Raw genomic sequence first — 21,617 nt, forward strand, 5'->3', positions numbered from 1 at the left:
GACTTTTGTGGCATATTAATTTTAATACAATTATACATTCATGCTGTGGTGGTAAAACTTTCACATTATTTGTATCACTAATTTTGTCCTTCGTGACAAAGGCACAATCCAAAAAACATCTACTAACACAAAAAGTTTTAAACACAGGTGGAGAAAAGACAAATTTGAAGTAGTAAGAGAAGACATTTGAATATGGATCAACTTGAATGTATTTTAATTCAAGAATATTTTTATTTTCAACCTTGCCTCACTTTGCTGCAATGGCAGTTCCAGGTGCCCAGTGAGTTATTCTTAATACTGATTCAACATATAATGATTATAACTTAGCATTCACATGACTGGATAGCTGAAAAACCTAGATTTTTAAATATCAGATTTTTTTATGAATCCTGCTGAGTCCCACTTTTTTCATTTTCCCTCCTCAGCAACTCAGTTACTTTACATTAGATACATGTAAATTTAGTCAAGGATTATTAAACAAATTGAAAACATCCATTCAAGAAATCATGGTGTTTAAAGGCAAAGTAATAAATAAAAGGCTGGAATCGGGCTGACTTGTTTTCTTGAAGGGAATTTTTGGTCTCAAAAGAAACAGGAAGTTAAAGCAATACAAAACTACTTTGTTTTAAAAACAAAACTATTTAGACAATATTCTAAAGTTTATTAAAATTAAGTGTTAAAAAAGGATGTTATTTTTAAGCCTTTGATAGGTAAGAATTCTTTTTCATGAGTCTAAATATTTGGAATGCATTTATAGTCATTAAAATATAGTTCTGGGAAGAAACTAAGAAATTAACATTTATGTTCTATATTGTTTTATACATTTAGATATTCTGGATGATTAAGATACTAATCTTCAGTGTCTTATTTTTCTTCAGTCCTGAAACAGCATGTTACTTCTCTGCTTATTTTATGACTTGCAAAAGGCATTCATTAATAAGCAGTAAAAAAGGGAATGCTCACCTTGTAAACATAAAGTTATGTTTCAATATTGGTTGACATCCATTAGATCTTGGTTTCTCAAAATATATTTATCTAGGTCAAGAAAAAACGGGCAGAAGGAAACTACCCAAATTATGTAGCAGTGTTAAGCAAATTCAGTTTTTGAGCCAAAATTAAATCATTTGTGTCTTCAAACTTTCCCTTGTAACTTTTCTCATAGGAATATAATTTTGCTTTTGGCCAAAGAGAGCTGTTTTCTTTTGGCAGAGGAAATCATGCTTCTGGAGAAACACTGACTTAGATCTGAGGAATCTGTCTCCTTTTCAATAGAGAACTAACAAATAGAGCATTATATATTTATTTTACCCAAGATGATCGCTTTCAAAAGACAGAATGAAAAGATCTGAAATCTGCTCTGTAGTATAGCTTTACCCAATATACATAATTATGCTCAATTTAAATGAATGGCTAAGATTCAACACCCCAAAATGTCTTATCCAAAAGTTGTCAATTAAAAATTAAGCCACTGTGCTTAAGTGTAATATGTTTGTAAAAACCAACTTTAACTATTACATTCTTGGACATTGGAAACAAATATATCTGGACTCAGGAGAAAAAAAGCACTTGGTAACATTTTAAAGAGTGAGTCCATGACTTTACAAAACATAAGAGACATGGTACAGTTACTCGAAAATTATGGAAAACATCGGTGTGCCTTTCCTTTGTTTGACGAGAAATGGAGTGTTTCCACTCAAAAGTTTTGAGTAACAAAATAGATAATTACTGTTATAGTGTCACCAAAATTAGCTTAAAACATTTAGAAAATCAACAAAAATTTTTGTTACCTTTTATAAGGACTATACTCTAACTTTTATTTTTAAGGGTCTGATATCTCCTCCTCACCACACATTTTTAGATTTCAAATTAACTGTCATTCACAGTCCAAATTAAAATTGCTCACATTCACAAGCAAAGAATACTCATAACTTTAGGAATGTGTGCGTCCCCCCACCCCCAAACTGATGATGCATCTATCGAATTAAATCTCATCTGAATTTGTGACAAAGTGCTTATACTCTTCCACTCAACAAGAACTTTGATATTCTTGCAGTCTCAAAATGCTTCATGAACCCTGAAGTGATTCTCTATAGAAGGAGCTTCCTTTGCAAAATGAATTTGGCTGGTCACCTGCATACCAAAATCCCCAAGTATCTGAACAAATTTCTTGTGCTCCTTTCCAATCCAAGATCTCATTGGATCACGTACTTGGTAAGGTGTTACATGGGTGTGAACGACAATTCCTGTGTGTGAAAATTCTTTCAAGACTTCTGGACAAGTAACCCAAGTATTGCTTCCTCCAGAATGACCACCATCCAGCCAGTATATTGTTCTTATGCTTTTGATAAAGGTATCTACGTTCTTGTCTTTTTTGGCTTCTTTCAATTCAAAGAGCAACTGGTTCAAAACGACACAACCTTTACTGAATCCAATCAAAGTAAAAGATGCACCATTTAGTGATGGTGGATAAAAACTCATGGCAGACTCATCAAATTTTTCACAGGTCCTCTCTTTCTCTCCCTGACAACCATTAGTAGTATAAGAACTGGATCTACAATTAGATGCTTTGGAATCCTTATTTGAAGCATTCACATTCTTCTTTGATAGCAAACTGTTTTGAGTTAAGTTAAAAGCATTAACTAATAACATATAAAGATGCTTGAAAGCGCCAAAGTCAGTATTGTGTTCTGGGGCACCAAACATGTTGCTTTTCACAAAATTGTCATAGCAGCTGAATTTGTGCAAATGCATTCGGGAACACTTTATCACCCAAATATAACTACTGGGGAACCGATGAGCTAGAATGGTGGCAACGTTTTCTAGACTCCAGTTTTCCCACTGATAATTCTCAGGATGATGAGTCATAATTTCATGGTAATTCTGAAAGGTAAGAAAGATGAAACAGACATTAGTACACATTTATATAAAATTATTTTCACAAAATTATCTCCCATACTTAATGTGGACAAAGTTAGGATCCTGTAATGAACTATAATTAATGTACTAGAAATGAAAACTATAAATTTGTGACAAGTTTCTGGTTATAAGATTTTGAACAAAACACATGTTCAGTTTAAGCCTCAAATCCATCAAGAGAGAAAATTATAACTAAAGAGCATGGTAGAAATTTTTTAAATAAAACTTAATTTAGAAGGATTACAGATAATCTTATAAATTTCATTTAGTATACATGTGATCAATTTTCCTAATACATTACATTAACTGAGAAAATAAATTTGGTTTAGACAGACTTTTGACCAACACTGAATTTTAAAATATCTATTTTCCTATACCCCTCTTTCTTTGGTATGCCTCTTTGCATTACTCTAACAACCTAAAGTCTATGTTTTATTTCCATTCTGGCATTACAAACAAAGCTGCAAGAAACACTAGAAAAATCTTTGTACACATCTTTGATTACAATCTTAAATTCCTAGATTTGGAAAAACTAGGTCAAGTAATATTCATAATTTAAAACTACATAAACTACAATCCTACCTTCCAGAGAGGTATGTAAAAGTTTCCTGTTATCTTTGTTAAATTCCTTAGGCACAGGATAACTCATTTTAATTTGGATTTACTGAAACTTAGAATGAGGTTCAAATTCTGTTCCTGTACTTATTAGGCATCTGATTTTCTACCTGTGCCTGTTCATATCCTTAGTCCCTTTTCTATTCAGATTTTTGTCTTTTACTTATTTATTTATAATCACTATATATAATTTATATATATTAATTTTAATATTTTAGTATATTGAAAATATTATTCCAACAGATAACCAATATTAAAAAAATCACTGAAAGAATATGATATTCTTTTTCTCACTAGGTTTTAAAAAGCCAGTGTATATTTTACACTTATAGCACATCTCAATTTGGATACTGAATTTTCACTGGAAATACTTTATCTGAATTTACATTTCATAAAATTTACCATTGAAAAAGTAGATTCACATACCCAAGTTGTTCCACACATTCTTAAAGGTTCTCCAGGAACTGAATCTAGTATCAGTTTTAAATTTAAATTTAAATTAACTAAAATTAAATACAATAAAAAATTCAGTTCCTCAAGTAGACTAACCACATTTCAAGTGGTCAATAGCCATGTGGCCTAGTGGCTACCATTTTAGACAGCACAAAGCACGTTAGATGGTGGTAAGTACCACAGAGTATGATAAATAAATCAGGGGGGAAAGGAGTGCAAGGTCTTGGAGATAGTGAAAGATTATTATTTAACAGAGGGTAGTGAGAAAAGGCTTCTCCAAAAAGGAAAAAGTTGAGAAGAATCTGAAGGAGAGAGTGAGCCATGTGGATATTTCAGACAGAAAGAATAGGAACTGCAATAGGTCCTTTGGTGGAAGCACACCTGGCAAAAGCAACATACAGCAATGAGGTGGCTCTAATGGAGTGAATGAGGAGCAAACGTGATCACAAAGAAGGACAGAGACATTTTTGGGGGGACGAGAAGGTACCAATCATAAAGGGCCTTGTAAGACAATGTGAAGACTTTGGCTTTTGGTCTGAAAGGGTTTGGAACTGAGGACTGATATAATCTGTTTTGGAAAGATTATTCTGGCTGTGTGAAGGGTTAATAGCAGAAGCATGGAAGCCAATCAGAGGCCCCTGAAATGAAATCCAGATGAGAGAAGATGGTGGCTTGAACCAGAGTGGTAATACAGGTGGAGGTGGTAAGATTTGGTCAGATCCTGAACATATTTTGATGGTAGAGTCAGCAGGATTTGCTGATGGATTGGATATAGAGTATGAGAAAAAGAGAAATAACTTTGTGACTTTTCTTTATTTCTTAACAATAATGTACAATATATATCAAACAGTTTAAAACAGACCTTTTTTTTTTTTAAGGTACTAGGGGTTGGGGATTGAACCTGGGACCTCATATGTGGGAAGCTGGCACTCAACCGCTGAGCCACATTGGCTTCCCTGAGTTGGTTTTTTTCATTTGTTTTGCTTTTTGTTTGCTTTTTGTTTTTTTCAGGAGGCATTAGGAACCAAATGCGGGACCTCCCATTTGGGAGGCAGGCGCTTAACTGCTTGAGACACATCCACTCCCCTGCACCTTTCTTTTGAATTAATAATTCCACTTCTAGGAATTTATCTCACTGATATACTTGCACACATTTGGAAGTAAATATCTATCAGGCTATTTATTCTGCTTCAAAAGAATACAGCAACTTTATGACTACTCATATGGGCTATAAGATAAGGGTGAGAAAGTTCTTTATCTAACCTTTAAATCCATCGCTATATGCCATTCCCTAGTAAGGGACCATGACATTATATTGGGCTTCAAATTTCAGGGAGTTCTGGATCACAGAGTGTTTCAACAATGGCAATGGAGGGATACTGGTATGCGATGCCAATGACAGGTGATATATGGCTGACAGGGAGCTGTACAGAACATATGTCCAGGGTGCATGGTAATGTTTGGATATACTCATAGTGGCAACAATTAAAAACCACAGCAGGGGGGGTACTGGGTTCCTGGCCAATGGTGTTCTGTCGTGGTCCCTAGGGGAGCAGCGATAGTCTCCCAGGTACAGCGGCGGGGACCGGGAGGGAGTGAGGGTTCAACAGTGAGCCCCTGATGCTAATGACTATGCTTGTGAGCTGATAAGCCTAAAATAAGAACAAGGCCTAGAGCAACATTGTGCCTGGGAATTTCCTCCTGTCAGCCTTCATGTTACTCAAATGTGGCCAGTCTCGAAGCCAAACTCAGCATGTAAATGCAATGCCTTCCCCCCAGCGTGGGACATGACACCCGGGGATGAGCCTCCCTGGCACCGAGGGACCACTATCAACTACCAACTGATGATGCAACTGGAAAATGACCTTATACGGAAGGTTCAATGTGGATCAGCAGAATATCCCTGTCTACATAAAATAACATGACTTTAAAATGCTGTTTGACCTAAAGTAAGGGGGAAATGGAAAAGAGAAATGAGTTTATATGGCTACGAGTTTCTAAAAAAGAGTCTGGAGGCTGGCAGAAGGATTGCCCTCATGCACAACTGAGCAGAGTCAGAGAGACAGATAAAGCAGATACAACCCCCAGATATCGGTTCCTTCGAGGGCTAAAGAGACCCATGGGAGTTATGGTCATGGCCGATGGGGTTAACTACCAGGTCAGATGGCCCCTTTTTGGAACTGGTGTTTATGTGTGATGAATCTGGACTCAGATGGGATCTTCCTTCATAAGACTTTCATGCTAAGGTGATGGAGGTGCAGTTAATGTTGGGGTTTAAGATATATTTAGCGGATTTGAATCTCTGGACTGACAATGTGATAGCCAGGTCCTGAGCCTCAACAGACTCCAGCACCTACAATATGATTTATTGGACTTATCACACTCAGCTAAGATGGAGTTGAAGAAGGACAACCACCACACCATGGAGCCTAGAGTGATTACAACTGAAAGTGGGAGGATTGCATCCAACATCCATGTGGAATCTGAGCCTCCTCTTGACATAGAGGTGCAATGGACACAACCAATCCAATGTCCACATAGAAGAGGTGGCATTGGATTGGGAAAAGTGGACATGGTGGCTGATGGGTATGGGGAAAGGCAGGAAGAGATGAGAGGTGGAGGCGTCTTTGGGACATGGAGCTGCCCTGGATGGTGCTTCAGAGGCAATCACCAGACATTGTAAATCCTCACAGGGCCCACTGGATGGAATGGAGGAGAGTATGGGCCATGATGTGGACCATTGACTATGAGGTGCAGAGGTGACCAAAGATGTACTTACCAAATCCAATGGATGTGTCATGATGATGGGAACGAGTGTTGCTGGGGGGGGGGGGGGGAGAGGTGGGGTGGAGGGGTGGGGTTGAATGGGACCTCACATATATATTTTTAATGTAATATTATTACAAAATCAATAAAAAAAAAAAAAAAAAAAAAAAAGATAAGGGTGAGAGAACCCTGTATGCTATAGCTATCATTTGTGTTTAAAAGAGAAAAGTTTACACAAGCAATGAATATCTCTGGAAGGATATATAAATCCATTAACAGTGGTAGCCATGGGGAAGGAAAATGGAAGCCCGGAGGGATGGAATGAAAGGGAAACTATCTTTCTAACACATAACCTTAAATACCCTGAATTTTTATATACACATTATTTCTATTTTAAAATAATAAAATATTCACTACAAAATTTCAGACTATACACAGAAGTGTAAAGAAGATAGAAAAAACAATCATAAAACCACTAACTAGAGATAATCATCAAAATGTTGGTATCTAGCCTTCCAGTTTTCTTTTATACATTCACATATATGTATATGAGAGCCTTCTTTATTTCTCCCTCCAAACAATAAGCTTATGCATAGTTTTCACTTAAAATATTTTGTAGACATGATTCCATAATAATAAATAATACAGATTTACATCAAAATGTTTAGACTTTCCATGAGAAAGATTAACACCAGTTTACACTCCCACAGGAAATATACAAGAGTGCCCATTTTCCCCCATTCTTGCCCACACTGGCTAGTAGCATTTTTTTTTACCTTTGCTACTATGAGAAAATGATGTCTTATTTTATATTTATTTCATTTTCTGATTCCTAATCAGATTCAGCATTTTTCTTCATTTATTGCCAATTTTCTTTTTTTTTGTTTGTTAATTCCCTGTTCATGTCCTTTGATAATCCTCCCTAGGATATTCAATTCCTTCTGAAAGTCTGACTTTCTTTAATATTAATACTTTGCCTTTTATGTTAAAGAAATACTTATTCCAAGAAGGTCAACATTTGACTACTTATGGATTCTGCTATTGTTGTAGAATTTGAGAGAGGTTCATTTATTTGCGTATACAAAGGCCAGGACTCAGGAATGATTTTGAGAAGGAAAAATGGTTTATTGATGGCCGGCCAGACTCGGGAGCTTTCTGTTTCACACCTGAGCCTCCAACAAGATTTTTGAGTTCCTTTTATACAGAGAGGAAAGGCCAAATGGTTCTTTTGTTTCAGTCTCAATACGCTTGAATTAGCATATATCTTTCACATTCTAGGTAAGCTTTTAGCATGGACTTCATACATTCTAGATAAGCTTTTAGCACATTTGGTTTGCATTTTTCCTGAATATTTAAAGTTTATTGAGTTTGCATTGATAAACTGTTTCCTGGGACTGGAGTCGTTGCCATGGTTACCAGGGGAAGGGCTGCAGCCTCTCACCGTCCCACACTCAAATGTCAGGACAGACAGACAAAGAGCCTCCCACCCATAGCCCACATCACTACTGCTTTCTGCACTTAAGATTTGTGATAGGTGGCGGACTTGGTCCAGTGGTTAGGGTGTCTGTCTACCATATGGGAGGTCCGTGGTTCAAACCCCGGGCCTCCTTGACCCGTGTGGAGCTGGCCCATGAGCAGTGCTGATGCGTGCAAGGAGTGCCGTACCATGCAGGGTGTCCCCTGCATAAGGGAGCCCACGCGCAAGGAGTGCGCCCCGTCAGGAGAGCTGCCCAGAGCGAAAAAAAGTGCAGCCTGCCCAGGAATGGTGCCGCACACACGGAGAACTGACACAACAAGATGATGCAACAAAAAGAAACACAGATTCCCATGCTGCTGACAACAACAGAAGCGGACAAAGAAGACGCAGCAAATAGACACAGAGAACAGACAACCGGGGTGGGGGGGAGGGAAGAGGAGAGAAATAAATAAATCTTTAAAAAAAAAAACTTAAAAAAAAAAAGATTTGTGATATATTCAATTATCATAAATCGAAGGAGCTTAGATCTCAAAGGGTGGGAATCCTCTATATTTTTTTTTCCAGGTACCAGGGCTGGGAATTAAACCCAGGATCTCATATGTGGGAAGCCGCTGGCGCACAACCACTGAGCTACATCAGCTTTCCCCAGGTGGATTTTTCATTGGTTTGTTTTGTTTTTAGGAGGTACCAGAGACTGAACCCGGGAAGCCAGTGCTCAACTGCTTGAGCTACATCCATTCCCCTCTAAATCCTTTTTATAACTAAATATGAGGTCCTAAATATTATAATCACTTATATAGTATTTAGTGAATGAGCATTTTCCTTGATCATCCCCAAGTTACATGATCAAAGGGGAAAAATACTTTTTAAGGAACCATGTGTACCAAAAGATAAAAATGGGATTGTTCCTGTTGTCACAGCCCAGGTCTGAGAACAATGGTTAAGTACTTCCTCATTCTAAGAAGAGGCATTGAGACACCTCCATAGGACTTCTAAAAGGCAGCCAAAACCAGCTCTTCAAATCTAAACTTGTCCATTCTATATAAAAGGCTAAAGAGTCAATGAGGGAAGAGAGGCTTTCTTTGGAGAGATTTTTTCATCCAAATAGGGAATGTAAATACATTTACCCTGCACCATGTCGGTACACTAAGGTGTGCTTTTCCTCATCCCCAACCTTAAGCCAAGTGAAGCAGGCAGCAAGAGAACCCTTTGGAAAGATTAAGGGGTACTTACTCCAAGTTAGATGCTTGCTGACCTAAAAAATTGTACTGGGTCCATTCCATACTGCTATTGGAGTAATGTACTAAAGATTTTTAGGATAACTTGACATGTGTCTCCAAGAATTTGGAGTCATTCACAATAAAGATTTAAGCTAGATCAAGTGCCCTTATAGCAGAGCAAGAGAGCTACACTAGATGGGAGCTGTACTTCCATCAAAAATGGGATAAGGGGGTATCTTCCCTGAGCGTATAGACATCCCAAGAAGGAAAGCTGGAACTATCATAATCAAATTCAACCTCAGAGGGTTGCACATCAGAGCACAGGAACCTCAAGGTACATGACGAGCATACACCACCATAGGGCACGGTCTTCTATATATCCTAGCCTTTAGCAAAACAGAATTTTTAAAAGGATATAAAATAGACAAAAATTGGAATGTCCCAAATATATATAAACTGCCTAACCTCTAGCAATTTTTCTGAGAGAGAAGAGTTCCACGTCTTTCTAGTCAGCCATCTTACCACAAGTGGGGAGGTTTTTCCAAACTGGCGCCTTCAGAAGACTTCTGTGCCTTCTTCCCTATTTTGCAAGACAGCTGAGCCCTGCCTGAGCTACTCTGATGCCACCTTGGATTGCTAAGTATATCTTTTTAGAGATTTATTTATTTATTTCTCTCCCCTTCCCCCACGCCCCGCCCCAGTTATCTGTTCTCCGTGTCTATTTGCTGCGTGTTTTTCTTTGTCCGCTTCTGTTGTTGTAAGCGGCACAGGCATCTGTATTTCTTTTTGTTGCATCATCTTGTTGTGTCAGCTCTCTGTGTATGCGGCACCATTCCTGGGCAGGCTGCACTTTCTTTTGCACTGGGCGGCTCTCCTTATGGGGTGCACTCCTTGCGCGTGAGGCTCCCCTACGCAGGGGACACCCCAGCGTGGCACAGGACTCCTTGTGCGCATCAGCACTGTGCGTGGGCCAGCTCCACATGGGTCAAGGAGGCCCGGGGTTTGAACCGTGGACCTCCCATGTGGTAGACGGATGCCCTAACCACTGGGCCAAGTCCGCTTCCCTAAGTATATCTTTTTAAAGTACCAATTTAAAAAAAAATAAATTCTAATAAATTAATTCAGTAGAGTGGTGGGGTACAAGATCAACACACCAAAATTAGTGTATTTCTATACAACCAACAATAAATAATCCAAAAAGGAAATCAAGAAAACAATTCCATCTACAATACCAACTAAAAGAATAAATTATCAAGGAATAAATTTAACCAAGAAATTAAAGACCTAAATAAATAAAGATATCCCATGCTCATGAACTGGAAGACAGTATCATTAAGATGTCAATACTACCCAAAGCAATTTATAGATTCAACACAATCCCCATCAAAAATCCAACAGCCTTCTTTGCAGAAATGGGAAAACAAATCACCAAATTTATTTGGAATGGCACAGGGTCTCGAATAGGCAAAATAATTACGAAAAAGAAAAAGGTTGAAGACTCACACTTTCTAATTTTAAAACTTATTACAAAGCTATAGTAATCAAGACAATATGGTACTGGTACCAGACAGACATACAGACTAATGGAATTTAATTGAGAGCTTAGAAATAAACCTACAAATATATAGCCAATTGATTTTTTACAAGAGTGTCAAGTCCACTCAATGTAGAAAGAATAGTCTGTTCAACCAATAGTGCTGGGAAAACTAGATACCCACATGCAAAAGAATGAAAGTGGACCCATACCTCATATCACATACAAAAATTAAATCAAAATGGAACAATGACCTAAAAAGAAGAGTTAAAACTATAAAACTCTAAGAAGAAAACAGGGAGATGTTTTCAGGTCCTTGTATTAGGCAAAGGAATCTTAGACTTTATACCAAAAGCATGAGCAAAGAAAGAAAAAATGTATAAATTAGTCTTCTTCAAAACTAAAAACGTTGGGAAGCAGAAGTAGCGCAAGTGATAAGGCCTCTGCCTACCATATGAGAGGACCTGGGTTCGAACTCTGGGACCTCCTGGTGAAAAAGAAGAGAAAGTATGCCCGTGCAGCGAGCCAGTGCCCATGTGGTGAGCCAAGCGCCTGTGTGAGTGCCCGCATGGCAAACTGAGTACCCACGCGGTGAGCCAGTGCCTGGGAAGTGAGTCATGCAGCAAGATGAAGACACAACAAATGAGAGATGAAGGGGAGAGTCAAGGTGAAGCATAACAGGGACCAGGAACTGAGGTGACACAATCAAGAGGGAACCTCTCTACATATCAAAGTTCCCCAGGATTGAATCCTAGAGGAGAAAGACAAGAGGACAAAAAGAGAGAGACAGATAGAGAAGATCATTCAGTGAATGGACAGCAAAAACAGCAGGGTGGGGGAGGGAAAGGAAGAAAAATAGAAATTAAAACCACTTATGTGTCTAAGGACATTATCAATAAAGTGAAAAGACAACATATAGAATGGGAGAAAATACCTGGAAACCATTTATCTCATAAGGTTTACTATCCAGAATATGTAAATAAATCCTACAAGTCAACAACAAAAAGACAAATACCTCAATTCAAAGTGACATATACAGAAAATTCTCCAAAGATAAACAGATGGCCAGTAAGCACTTGAAAAGATGCTCAACATCACTAATCATTAGAGAAATAGAAATCAAAACCACAAAGAGATACTACTTCACATCCTCTAGAATGGCTATTAATATGAACTCTAATACATTGTTGGTGAGAATGTAAAATGTGCAGCCACTCTGGAAAACAGTTTGGCAGTTCCTCAAAATGTCAAGCACTGAATTACCATATGGCCCAGCAACACTTCTTCTAGGTATATAACCAAAGGAACAGAAAGCAGGGATTCACAGATATATATACACCTATGGTCACAGCAGCATTATTCACAATAGCTAAAAGGTGGAAGCAACTCAAGTGTGCACCAATGGATGAATGCATAAACAAAATGTATAAACATACAATGGATTGTTACTCAACTGTAAAAAGGAATGAGGAGACTTCCAGGAAGATGATGGACTAGAAAGACATGGAACTCTCTTCTCTCCCATAAAGATAGCTAGAGGACAGGCAGAAACAGCCTGGAAAAAAAACATTCTAGGGTTTGGGACACCAGGGAAAGGCTGGACACCACCCATAAGAGAGAGGGACAAAGGAAAATGACTGTGATGGCAAAACTGTGAAGCAGGAGTGGCAGCTACTACTGCCAGCACTCTCCCCCACAACTAAAGACACTTTTGAATTCTCAGGCCTCGGGGCCAGCAGTGACAGACAAAGGGGGTCCCAGGGATCCACATCCCCAGGAAATAGGAGAGAGAGGGACACCGGCTAAGGATGACTCCGTTTTTGAAACACAGATTTGGTCTGTTGTGTCCCAGGAACCCTTCCAGGCTAGGCAGAACTATGTCATTGTTGTTTGCCTTGGAAGCGAGCAAGGGACTAAAGATATCTGACCCTCTCAATCTCCCTCTCCACTAACTGGGACTGATTGTTGAGGATGCAGAGGAGAGTGAAATTGTTTCCTACCTGGGAAAAGGGAGGAGGCTGCCAGAGAAGGTTGGAGAACTGTCTCTGAGAAAGTTTGAAATACAAGGCTCTTAGCCTCCAGGCAGGAACCTAAATCACACTGATCCAGTCCATGTTGCAGCAAACACACTCGATGGGGCATTTAACTGAAAGGGCTGCCGAAGCGTGCCATCTGCTGGTAGACCAAAGAAGTGCACACAAGGAAATCAAAAGTAAATGAGCAGCTTTTTCCAGCCTTTAACCTCCCTTTCCAAGGACCCAGGAAGCAGGTCCAGAGCCCAGTTTTGAGCATCTAACAGCAACAATCCTAAAGATCCAGGTTGAATCACGTAACACACAACCTTCCACCATTAAATTCCTATGAAAAAGAGAGAAATTGGGCAGCTGAGTAAATTTACCACCCTAATCACATGCCTAGATATCAGCAAAAAAATTATGAGCCAAACTAAGAAAATGGAAGACATGGCCCAAGAAAAGGAATGTATCAAAATCCTAGAGGAGATACAGGATTTCAGACAGCTAATTAATGAGATGCACACAAATTTCCAAGATCAAGCTAATGAGTTAAAAGAAATATGGCTAAAGAGATAAACGACATCAAAAGGACGCTGAGTAAGCACAAAGAAGAAAATGAAAATCTGAATACAAAAGTAACAGAGCCCATGGGACTGAAGGACACAATAGGTGAGATAAAAAACACATTAGAGGCATACAACAGCAGAGTCAAAATGATAGAATAGTGATAGAGAAGACAGAACAGCTGGAATTGAAGAGAGAAAAGAATGGAAAAAATTGAGCAGGGGCTCAGGAGTTGAATGACAACACGAAACGCAACAACAAATGTGTCATGGAAGTTCCAGAAGGAGAAGAGAAGGGAAAAGGCACAGAAAGAGTATGAGGAAATACTAGGTGAAAATTTCCCATCTCTCATGAAAGAAATGAACTTACATGTCCAAGAAGCACAGCGTACCCCAATCAAAATAAATCTGAATAGACCTACTCCAAGACATAAACTACTCAGAATGCCAAATGTCAGAGATAAAGATAAAATTATGAGAGCAGCAAGAAAGAAGCAAACCATTACATACAAGGGATATCCAATAAGACTTAGTGCGGATTTCTCAACAGAAACCATGGAGGCAAGAAGACAGTGGTATATACAATTAGGATAATGAAAGAGTAAAACTGCCAGCTAAGAATTCTTTATCTAGCAAAATTGTCCTTCAAATATGGGGGTGAGTTTAAAATATTCACCAACAAGTAGAAACTGAAAGTTTGTAAAAAAAAAAACCCCACCTTTGCAGGAAATATTAAAGGAAGCCTTACAGCCTAAAAGAAAAAGACAGGAGAGGGGCAAGGAGGAGAGTATGGAAGAAAGAACAGCAGAAAGGATAAATGAAAGAGGAAAAAGACAAATGAAAATAAGATATGACATATGAAAACCAAAGAATCAAATGGTGGAAATAAAGCATTTGCAGTAATATCAGTGAATGCGAATGGATTAAACTCCCCAATCAAAAGATACAGGCTGACAGAACGAATGAAAAACATGAGCCATCCATATGCTGCTTACAAGAGACTCATCTTAAACCCAGGGATACAAACCAGCTGAAAGTGAAAGGTTGGAAAAATATACTCCATGCAAATAGTAACCAAAAAGGAGCAAGGGTAGCTAAACCAATATCAGACAAACAAACTTTAAATGCAAAAAGTTATAAGAGATACAGGATATTATATATTAATAAAAGGAAAAATCTACCAGGAAGATATGACAGTCATAAATATCTACGTACCCAACCAAGGTGCCCCAAAATATGAGGCAAACTCTGGCAAAACTGAAGCGAGAAACAGACATCTCTACAATAATAGCTGGAGACTTCTACACACTGCTCACATCATTAGATAGAACAACTAGACAGAAGATCAACAAGGAAACAGACAACTTGAACAATATGAAAAACGAGTTAGACCTAACAGACATTTACAGAACACTGCACCCAAACTCAGCAGAGTATACATTCTTTTCAAGTGCCCATGGATCTTTCTCCAGGATAGACCATATGTTAGGTCACAATGAGGCTCTCAATAAAAATAAAAAGACTGAAATTAGGGGAGCAGATGGGCCTCAAGCGGTTGGGCACACGCCTCCCATATGGGAGGTTCAGAGTTCAGTTCCAGTGCCTCCTAAAGAAAAAGAGCAGAGACAATGAGCAGACAGATGAGGGAGCCATCTTGGGGGCAGGGGAAGGGGGTGGATAAAAAAATTAGATTGAAATTATATAAATCACTATCTCAGATGATAATGGAATGTAACAGGAAATCAATAATGACAGGAAAGTGGTAAATTCACAAAGGTGTGGAAGTTAAACAACACACTCCTAAATAATCAATGGGTCAAAGAAGAAATTGCAAGTGAAATCAGTAAATATATTACAACAAATGAAAATAAGAACACAACTTATCAAAACTTATGGGATACCACAAAGTCAGTCGCGAGAGGGAAATTTATAGCCCTAAACACCTATATTAAAAAAGAAGAGCTAAAATCAACTGGAGAAACTAGAAAAAGAACAGCAAACCAATCAAAAACAAGTAGAAGGAAAGAATAAACGAAAAGCTAGTTCTTTGAGAAGACCAATAAAATTGACAAACTCCTGGCTAAACTAACAAAGAAAAAAGAAAGAAGATGCAAATAAATACAATAAAAAATGAAGGGGGAGAAGTCACAACTGAACCCATAGAAATAAAAAGTTACTATAAAAGGGTATTATGAGAACCGCCAACAAACTAGACAACATAGATGAAATAGACAAATTTCTAAAAATGCACAAACAACCTACACTGACACTACAAGAAATATAAGAACTTAATAAACCAATCATATTTAAAGACACTGAATCCATCATCAAAAATCTCCCAACAAAGAAAAGTCCAGGACAGATGGTTTCATAGATGAATTCTACCAAGTATCTTGAGAAGAATTAACACAAATCCTGTTTAAACTCTTCCAAAAAATTGAAGAGGGGGGAAAATTACCCAACACATTTTATGAAGTCAACATTCCTCTAATACCAAAGCCAGATAAAGACACTAGAAGAAAAGAAAATTACAGACCAATATGTAATGAATATAGAAGCAAAAATTCTCAACAAACTACTCACAGACTGAATCCAACAGCATAACAAAAGACTTATACATCATGACCAAGTGGGGTTTATTCCTGGTATGCAAGGCTAAGAAAATCAATGTAATACACCACACTAACAAATTGAAAGAATCATAAGAAAATCAATGTAATACACCACACTAACAAATTGAAAGAAAAAACCTCATAATCACCTCAAGCAATGCAGAAAAGGCATTCAACAAAATCCAGCATTCTTTCTTGATAAAAACACTTTGAAAGATAGGAATAGAAGGAAAATTTCTCAATATGATAAAAAGCATATATGAAAAAACCCACAGCCAACATTGTACTCAATGGGAAAGGTTGAATGCTTTCCCTCTAAGATCAGAAACAAGACAAGGATGCCCTTTGTTGCCATTGTTATTCACCATTGTACCTGATGCTCTAGCTAGAGCAAGTAGACAAGAAAAAATAAAAGGCATCCAAATAGCAAAAGAGGAAGTAAAACTCTCACTATTCGCACATGACATGATCCTGTGTTTAGAAAATTCTGAAATGTCTATAACAAAGTTACCTGAGATAATAAATGAGTTCAGCAAAGTGGCAGGACACAAGATCAACACACACAAATCAGTAATGTTTTTACACTAGTATGGAACAATCTGAGGATGAAATCAGCGGGAAAATTCTATTTACAATAGCAACAAAAAGACACAAATACCTAAGGATCAAAGGACCTATATGCAGAAAACTACAAAACAATGCTAAAAGACATCAATGAAGACCTAAACAAATGGAAAGACAGTCTGTGTTCATGGATTAGAAGACTAAATATCATGAAGATGTCAGTCCTACTCAAACTGATTTGTAGGTTCAATGCAGCACCAATCAAAATTCCAACAGCCTAATTTACACAAATAGAAAGGACAATTACCAGATTCATTTGGAAGGAAAAGTGCCAAAACCATTCTAAAAACATGAGCAAAATGGGAGGAATTTCACTCCCTGACCTTGAAACATATTGCAAAGCTACTGTGGTCAAAACAGCATGGTACTGGCATAGGGAGAGACACATTAATCAGTGGAATAGAATTGAGAGTCCAGAAATAAACCGTCAACTCTACAGTCAACCTGTTTTTGATAAACCTACCAAAGCCATGTTAACAGGACAAAACAGTCTCTTCAACAAATGGTGCTGGGTGAACTTGGTATCTATAAGCAAAAGAATGAAAGAGGACCTCCATCTCACTCCCTATATAAGAACAAACTCAAAAGGGATCAAAGACCTAAATATAAAAGCCAGGACCATAAAACAACTAGAAGAAACTAGATGGAAACATCTTAAAGACCTTGCAGTAGGTGATAGTTTCTCGGACCTTATACCCAAAGCACGCGAAACAAAAGAAATAGATAAATGGGACCTCCAAAAATTTAAACACTTTTGCACCTCACAGGACTTTGTCAAAAGGGTGAAAAGGAAGCCAACTAAATGGGAGAAAATATTTGAAAATCACATGTCCAATAAGGGTTTGATATCCATCATACATAAAGAGATGTTAAACAATAAAAAGACAAACAAGCTGATTTAAAAATGGGCAAAAGATTTGAGCAGACATTTGTCCAAAGAAATACAAATGGAAAAATAACACATGAAAAAATGTTCAACATCACTAGCAATTAGGGAAATGCAAATCAAAACTACAATGAGATATAATTTCATACCTATCAGAATGGCCATATTAAAAAGACAGAACTACAAGTGCTGGAGAGGATGTGGAGAGAGAGGAACACTTATTCACTGTTGGTGGGAATGTAGAATAGTACAGCCACTGTGGAGGACTGTTTGGCAGTTCCTAAAGAAGTTGAATATAGATTTGCCATGTGACTCTGCAATACCACTCTTAGGTGTATACCCACAAAAACTGAGAGCAGTGACATGAACAGACATGTACACGCCGATGTTCACAGTGGCACTATTCACGATTTCCAAAAGCTGGAAACAACCCAGGTGTCCTTCAACCAATGAATGTATAAAAAAACTGTGCTGTATTCACACAATGGAATATTATACAGCTGTAAGAAGAAATGAAGTCATAAAGCATATGACAACATGGATGAACCTGGAGAACATTATGTTGAGTGCAGCAAGCCTGACACAAAAGGACAAATATTGTATGACTGCGCTACTATGAATTAAATATACTGTGTAACATATTGTATAATTCCATTTATACAAAATGTAAATATAAATCAATTTATAAAGAGGGGTGAAGTTCTGACATGTGATACAACATGGATGAACCTTGAGAACAGGTTGAGTGATATAAGTCAGACACAAAAGGACTGAGATTGTATGATTCTACTTACATGAAATAACTAAAATATGCAAATTCATTGAGACAGAGAGCAGAATACGTATCACCAGGGATGGGGTAAGAGGAGCAAAGGCGAGTTAATACATAATGGGTGCAGGGTGTGTGTTTGGCATGATGGAACATTTTCAATAACAGATGGTGGTGATGGTAGTACAAAACCGTGAATGTGATTATTGCCACAGAACTGTATGCTTAGAGGCTGCAATGAGAAATTTTATGTTGTATATATTAATATGTTACAATTTAAAAAAGAGACTAAAGAACCAATAACAATTAAATGTAATAGATGATCCTGAACAGGATATAATGGAGGAGAAAATGCCCAAAGGGTCATTATTGAGACAGATGAAGACTGTTTAGACTATATGCTTTATATCAATGTTAAATTTCTTGAACTTGATAATTGTACTCGTTGTGCCTTCATAAACGAATATCCTTGTTCTTAGGAAATATACATGGAAGTATTTAATGGTAAAGGAACATGATATATGCAATGGACACTCAAAGTTTGAGAAGGAAGCTAGGTAATGAAGGGAGAGAGGGAGGACAAATGCAACAAAATTACGAGTTGGTAAATCTGATATCTGATTTGGTTAAGGCGTAATGGAGTTCTATGTGTTATTTTTGTATTATGTCAGCAACTTTTTCCGTAAGCTTGAAATTTCAAAAGTTAAAAAATTAGCTGCCGTGTGTGGAAAGAGAACTAAATGAAGAAATAGAAGACCTGAATTTTCTTGGTCAGGATCATTTAAGACATTCAGAAACCCTAAACACTGAAAGACTATGGTGGAACTGCTTTATGCAAATCAAAATAAAATGCTAATTTTTGAAATGTAAAAAAAAAATACAAAAAAAAAAACCCAACCCACTAACACTATTTCGTGATATAAGAAACACATCCAGCATAATCTAGCTTTATCTGCCTATAACAGTGCTGTCCAAAAGCATTTTCTGTGATGATGGAGATGTTCTCTGGAAATACTCTATATTTGACTTGTCCAATACAGTATCCACAAGTCAGATAGACTTAAAATGAAACTAATGAGACTGAGGAACTGAATTTATTTTAATTAACTAAATAGCCAATATGGCTAATGGCTACAGTATTAAACCACACAGTTCTAGATTAAGTCTCACCTTCCAAGACAATATAGCCACGGACATATTGCCTGTAGCTAAAAAATTAGTAATTAAGATAAAAATCACATGCAAAAACAAAAGTATAGAATTTAGCTGAGGATCGAAATATTGGAGTCCTTAGCAATTACTCTTTTCTTCAACCTCACCTCCTTTTTTAGGGTGTCTGAGTGTCATAGCCTTGTAGTGGTTTTTTGTTTGTTTTTTAATTACTGCCAGCATTTACTACGTGCTAATTTAAGAGCAATTTCTCTCCTCTGTTCTAACACACAGTCCTCTCAGAAACCAACTTACAGAATAAAATATACCTCATTCCTTTTGTGCCTCAAATTCCAAATCCTCGATGCCTGGAATGGCAGCTGGCTCTTTCGAGGTCGAATCCCTCCTAGGACACCTTCCCCCTGGGACTCCACAGGGAAAGGGCTAGAGATGTGCCAAGGACGGTTCTGGATTTTATGGAGTAATGGAAAAGCCCCACCCCCCACCGAGTGCACGTGTGGGTGTTTTCAAACGAGGCAAAGTAACGGGTACCAGGCACGAGAGAAGAATCTAGGGAAAGGGCATTGCCCCAGGGTAGGGAGCAGGAGCTCAGGCAGGCCCCGGGTTACCTGCACATCCCCGGGGAAATAGAGGACGTGGTGCTGGGGCGGCGGTTGCGGCTCCTCCCTCGCACAGTCCCGGCCGAGGCCCTGCTGCTCCTGTCCCTCTCCTGCCGCCACCAGCAGAAGCAACTCGTTGCTACGCTGCGGGTCGGCTCCAGGCACCGAGGACAGCCGCAGGCACTGATGGCGGTGCCCCTCGGCCGAGGGGGAGCATCGCGCGTCGCTACTGCTACCTAGGTTCATGGTTCCGGCCTCAGGGCTGTACACGGCTCCTCGAATTACGAGCTGCGGCAGCAAGAGCAGCAGTGGTGGCGACCGCAGCAGCCTGAACCCCCACATGAGTCGCCGCCCCGAGAGCGGTTCGGGGTGAGGTGGGGATGGGGGGGTCTTGAAAAAGACTTGGGCGGCCCGCCTAACCGCCCGCGGCAGCTGCCGGCTGGGGGCAGCCCGAGCGATGGTGGCGTCAGAGAAGACGTCTGCGCGCACCGTGCGTAAAGGAAGGCGGGGTATGCAGAAAATCGACCTCCGGTTCGCAGGGCGTCGTCCGAGAAAACGTTTGTGATTGGTGGGTTCTGCCGCCCGGGAAGTTCGAACGGAAGTTTGAGAAAGACCCGGAGGGGAGCAAAGGAGCTGGGAAAGAGCCTAGGACGCTGAGCAGTGGGTGGCCTTTGTGACGCATGCGCAGCCGCGAAGGCGGCCTTGTCGCTCTCCAGTAGTCCTGCAGCGGTTTGAGTATAACATGCTCCCGTTATGGTAGGTGATGGTTGGTTATCTAGTCTTTCAATCCTAATAAGAGTGACAGTACCAAAGCTATAAGGAGAATAATTCTGTCCTGTAGAGAAATTTATGAGAAGACTTCAACGTGCCTTGGATGAAGGGAATCTCCTCATACCCTAGAGTTTAGAGTAGAATTAGTTAGATACAGGAAATTTTCTAGTTTCATGAAGTTGCAACTGAAATTTCCTCTGCTTGGGAGCAGGGCATATGGATGACAGGTAAAATTGGGACACGCTCACATGCTTGCAGTGGGTCGTGTTTGCAGTCAACAGGATTTGGCGTTTTCATGTTATCAAAAACCAGTTTGAACAATGGAAAATGTTCAGATGTAGGGAAGTCATAGGTGTCCAACAACTTTATTAGGGCCAGATGTGTAGGAATAAGATTTAGCTAAATGTTGCTAAAAGATGGGACAGGAGCAAGGGTGCCAATACACTAAATTCAGGTGCTTGTGAGGCAAGGCACTAAAACTTGTAGGGAAGAATATTAGAGAGTTATATATATTACAACTAGCATTTATTCAGGGCTTATTATAGGCCAGGCATTGAACTAAGTATATTTAACTGTTCTGAGTCCATATATGTGTATGTTTAAGCACATATAATGTTTCTTTGCTCC

At 38.8% G+C, this 21,617-nt stretch overlaps 1 protein-coding gene across 1 annotated transcript; it reads right to left on the minus strand.

Moving 5' to 3' along the window:
- Positions 1 to 3: 3 nt before the first annotated feature.
- Positions 4 to 20,729, minus strand: C7H2orf69 (chromosome 7 C2orf69 homolog). The gene is made up of 2 exons (XM_004458949.5): positions 20,229 to 20,729; positions 4 to 2,880 (listed from the first exon to the last, which is right to left on the minus strand). Exons 1-2 carry the CDS (start codon positions 20,559 to 20,561, stop codon positions 2,056 to 2,058), a joined length of 1,158 nt encoding a protein of 385 aa, XP_004459006.2. The 5' UTR covers positions 20,562 to 20,729; the 3' UTR covers positions 4 to 2,055.
- Between the last annotated feature and the right edge of the window lie 888 nt (positions 20,730 to 21,617).

This window comes from Dasypus novemcinctus, chromosome 7 (genome assembly GCF_030445035.2).
Source record: "Dasypus novemcinctus isolate mDasNov1 chromosome 7, mDasNov1.1.hap2, whole genome shotgun sequence".
NCBI classification, from domain to species: domain Eukaryota; kingdom Metazoa; phylum Chordata; class Mammalia; order Cingulata; family Dasypodidae; genus Dasypus; species Dasypus novemcinctus.

What these genes read in the sequence shown, in the direction of transcription:
- C7H2orf69 (XM_004458949.5), bottom strand. Translation starts at nt 20,561, where the DNA reads ATGTGGGGGTTCAGGCTGCTGCGGTCGCCACCACTGCTGCTCTTGCTG. An exon ending in ATTTCCCCGGGGATGTGCAG is followed by an intron (nt 2,881 to 20,228) that starts GTAACCCGGGGC and finishes CTTACCTTTCAG; the next exon opens with AATTACCATGAAATTATGAC.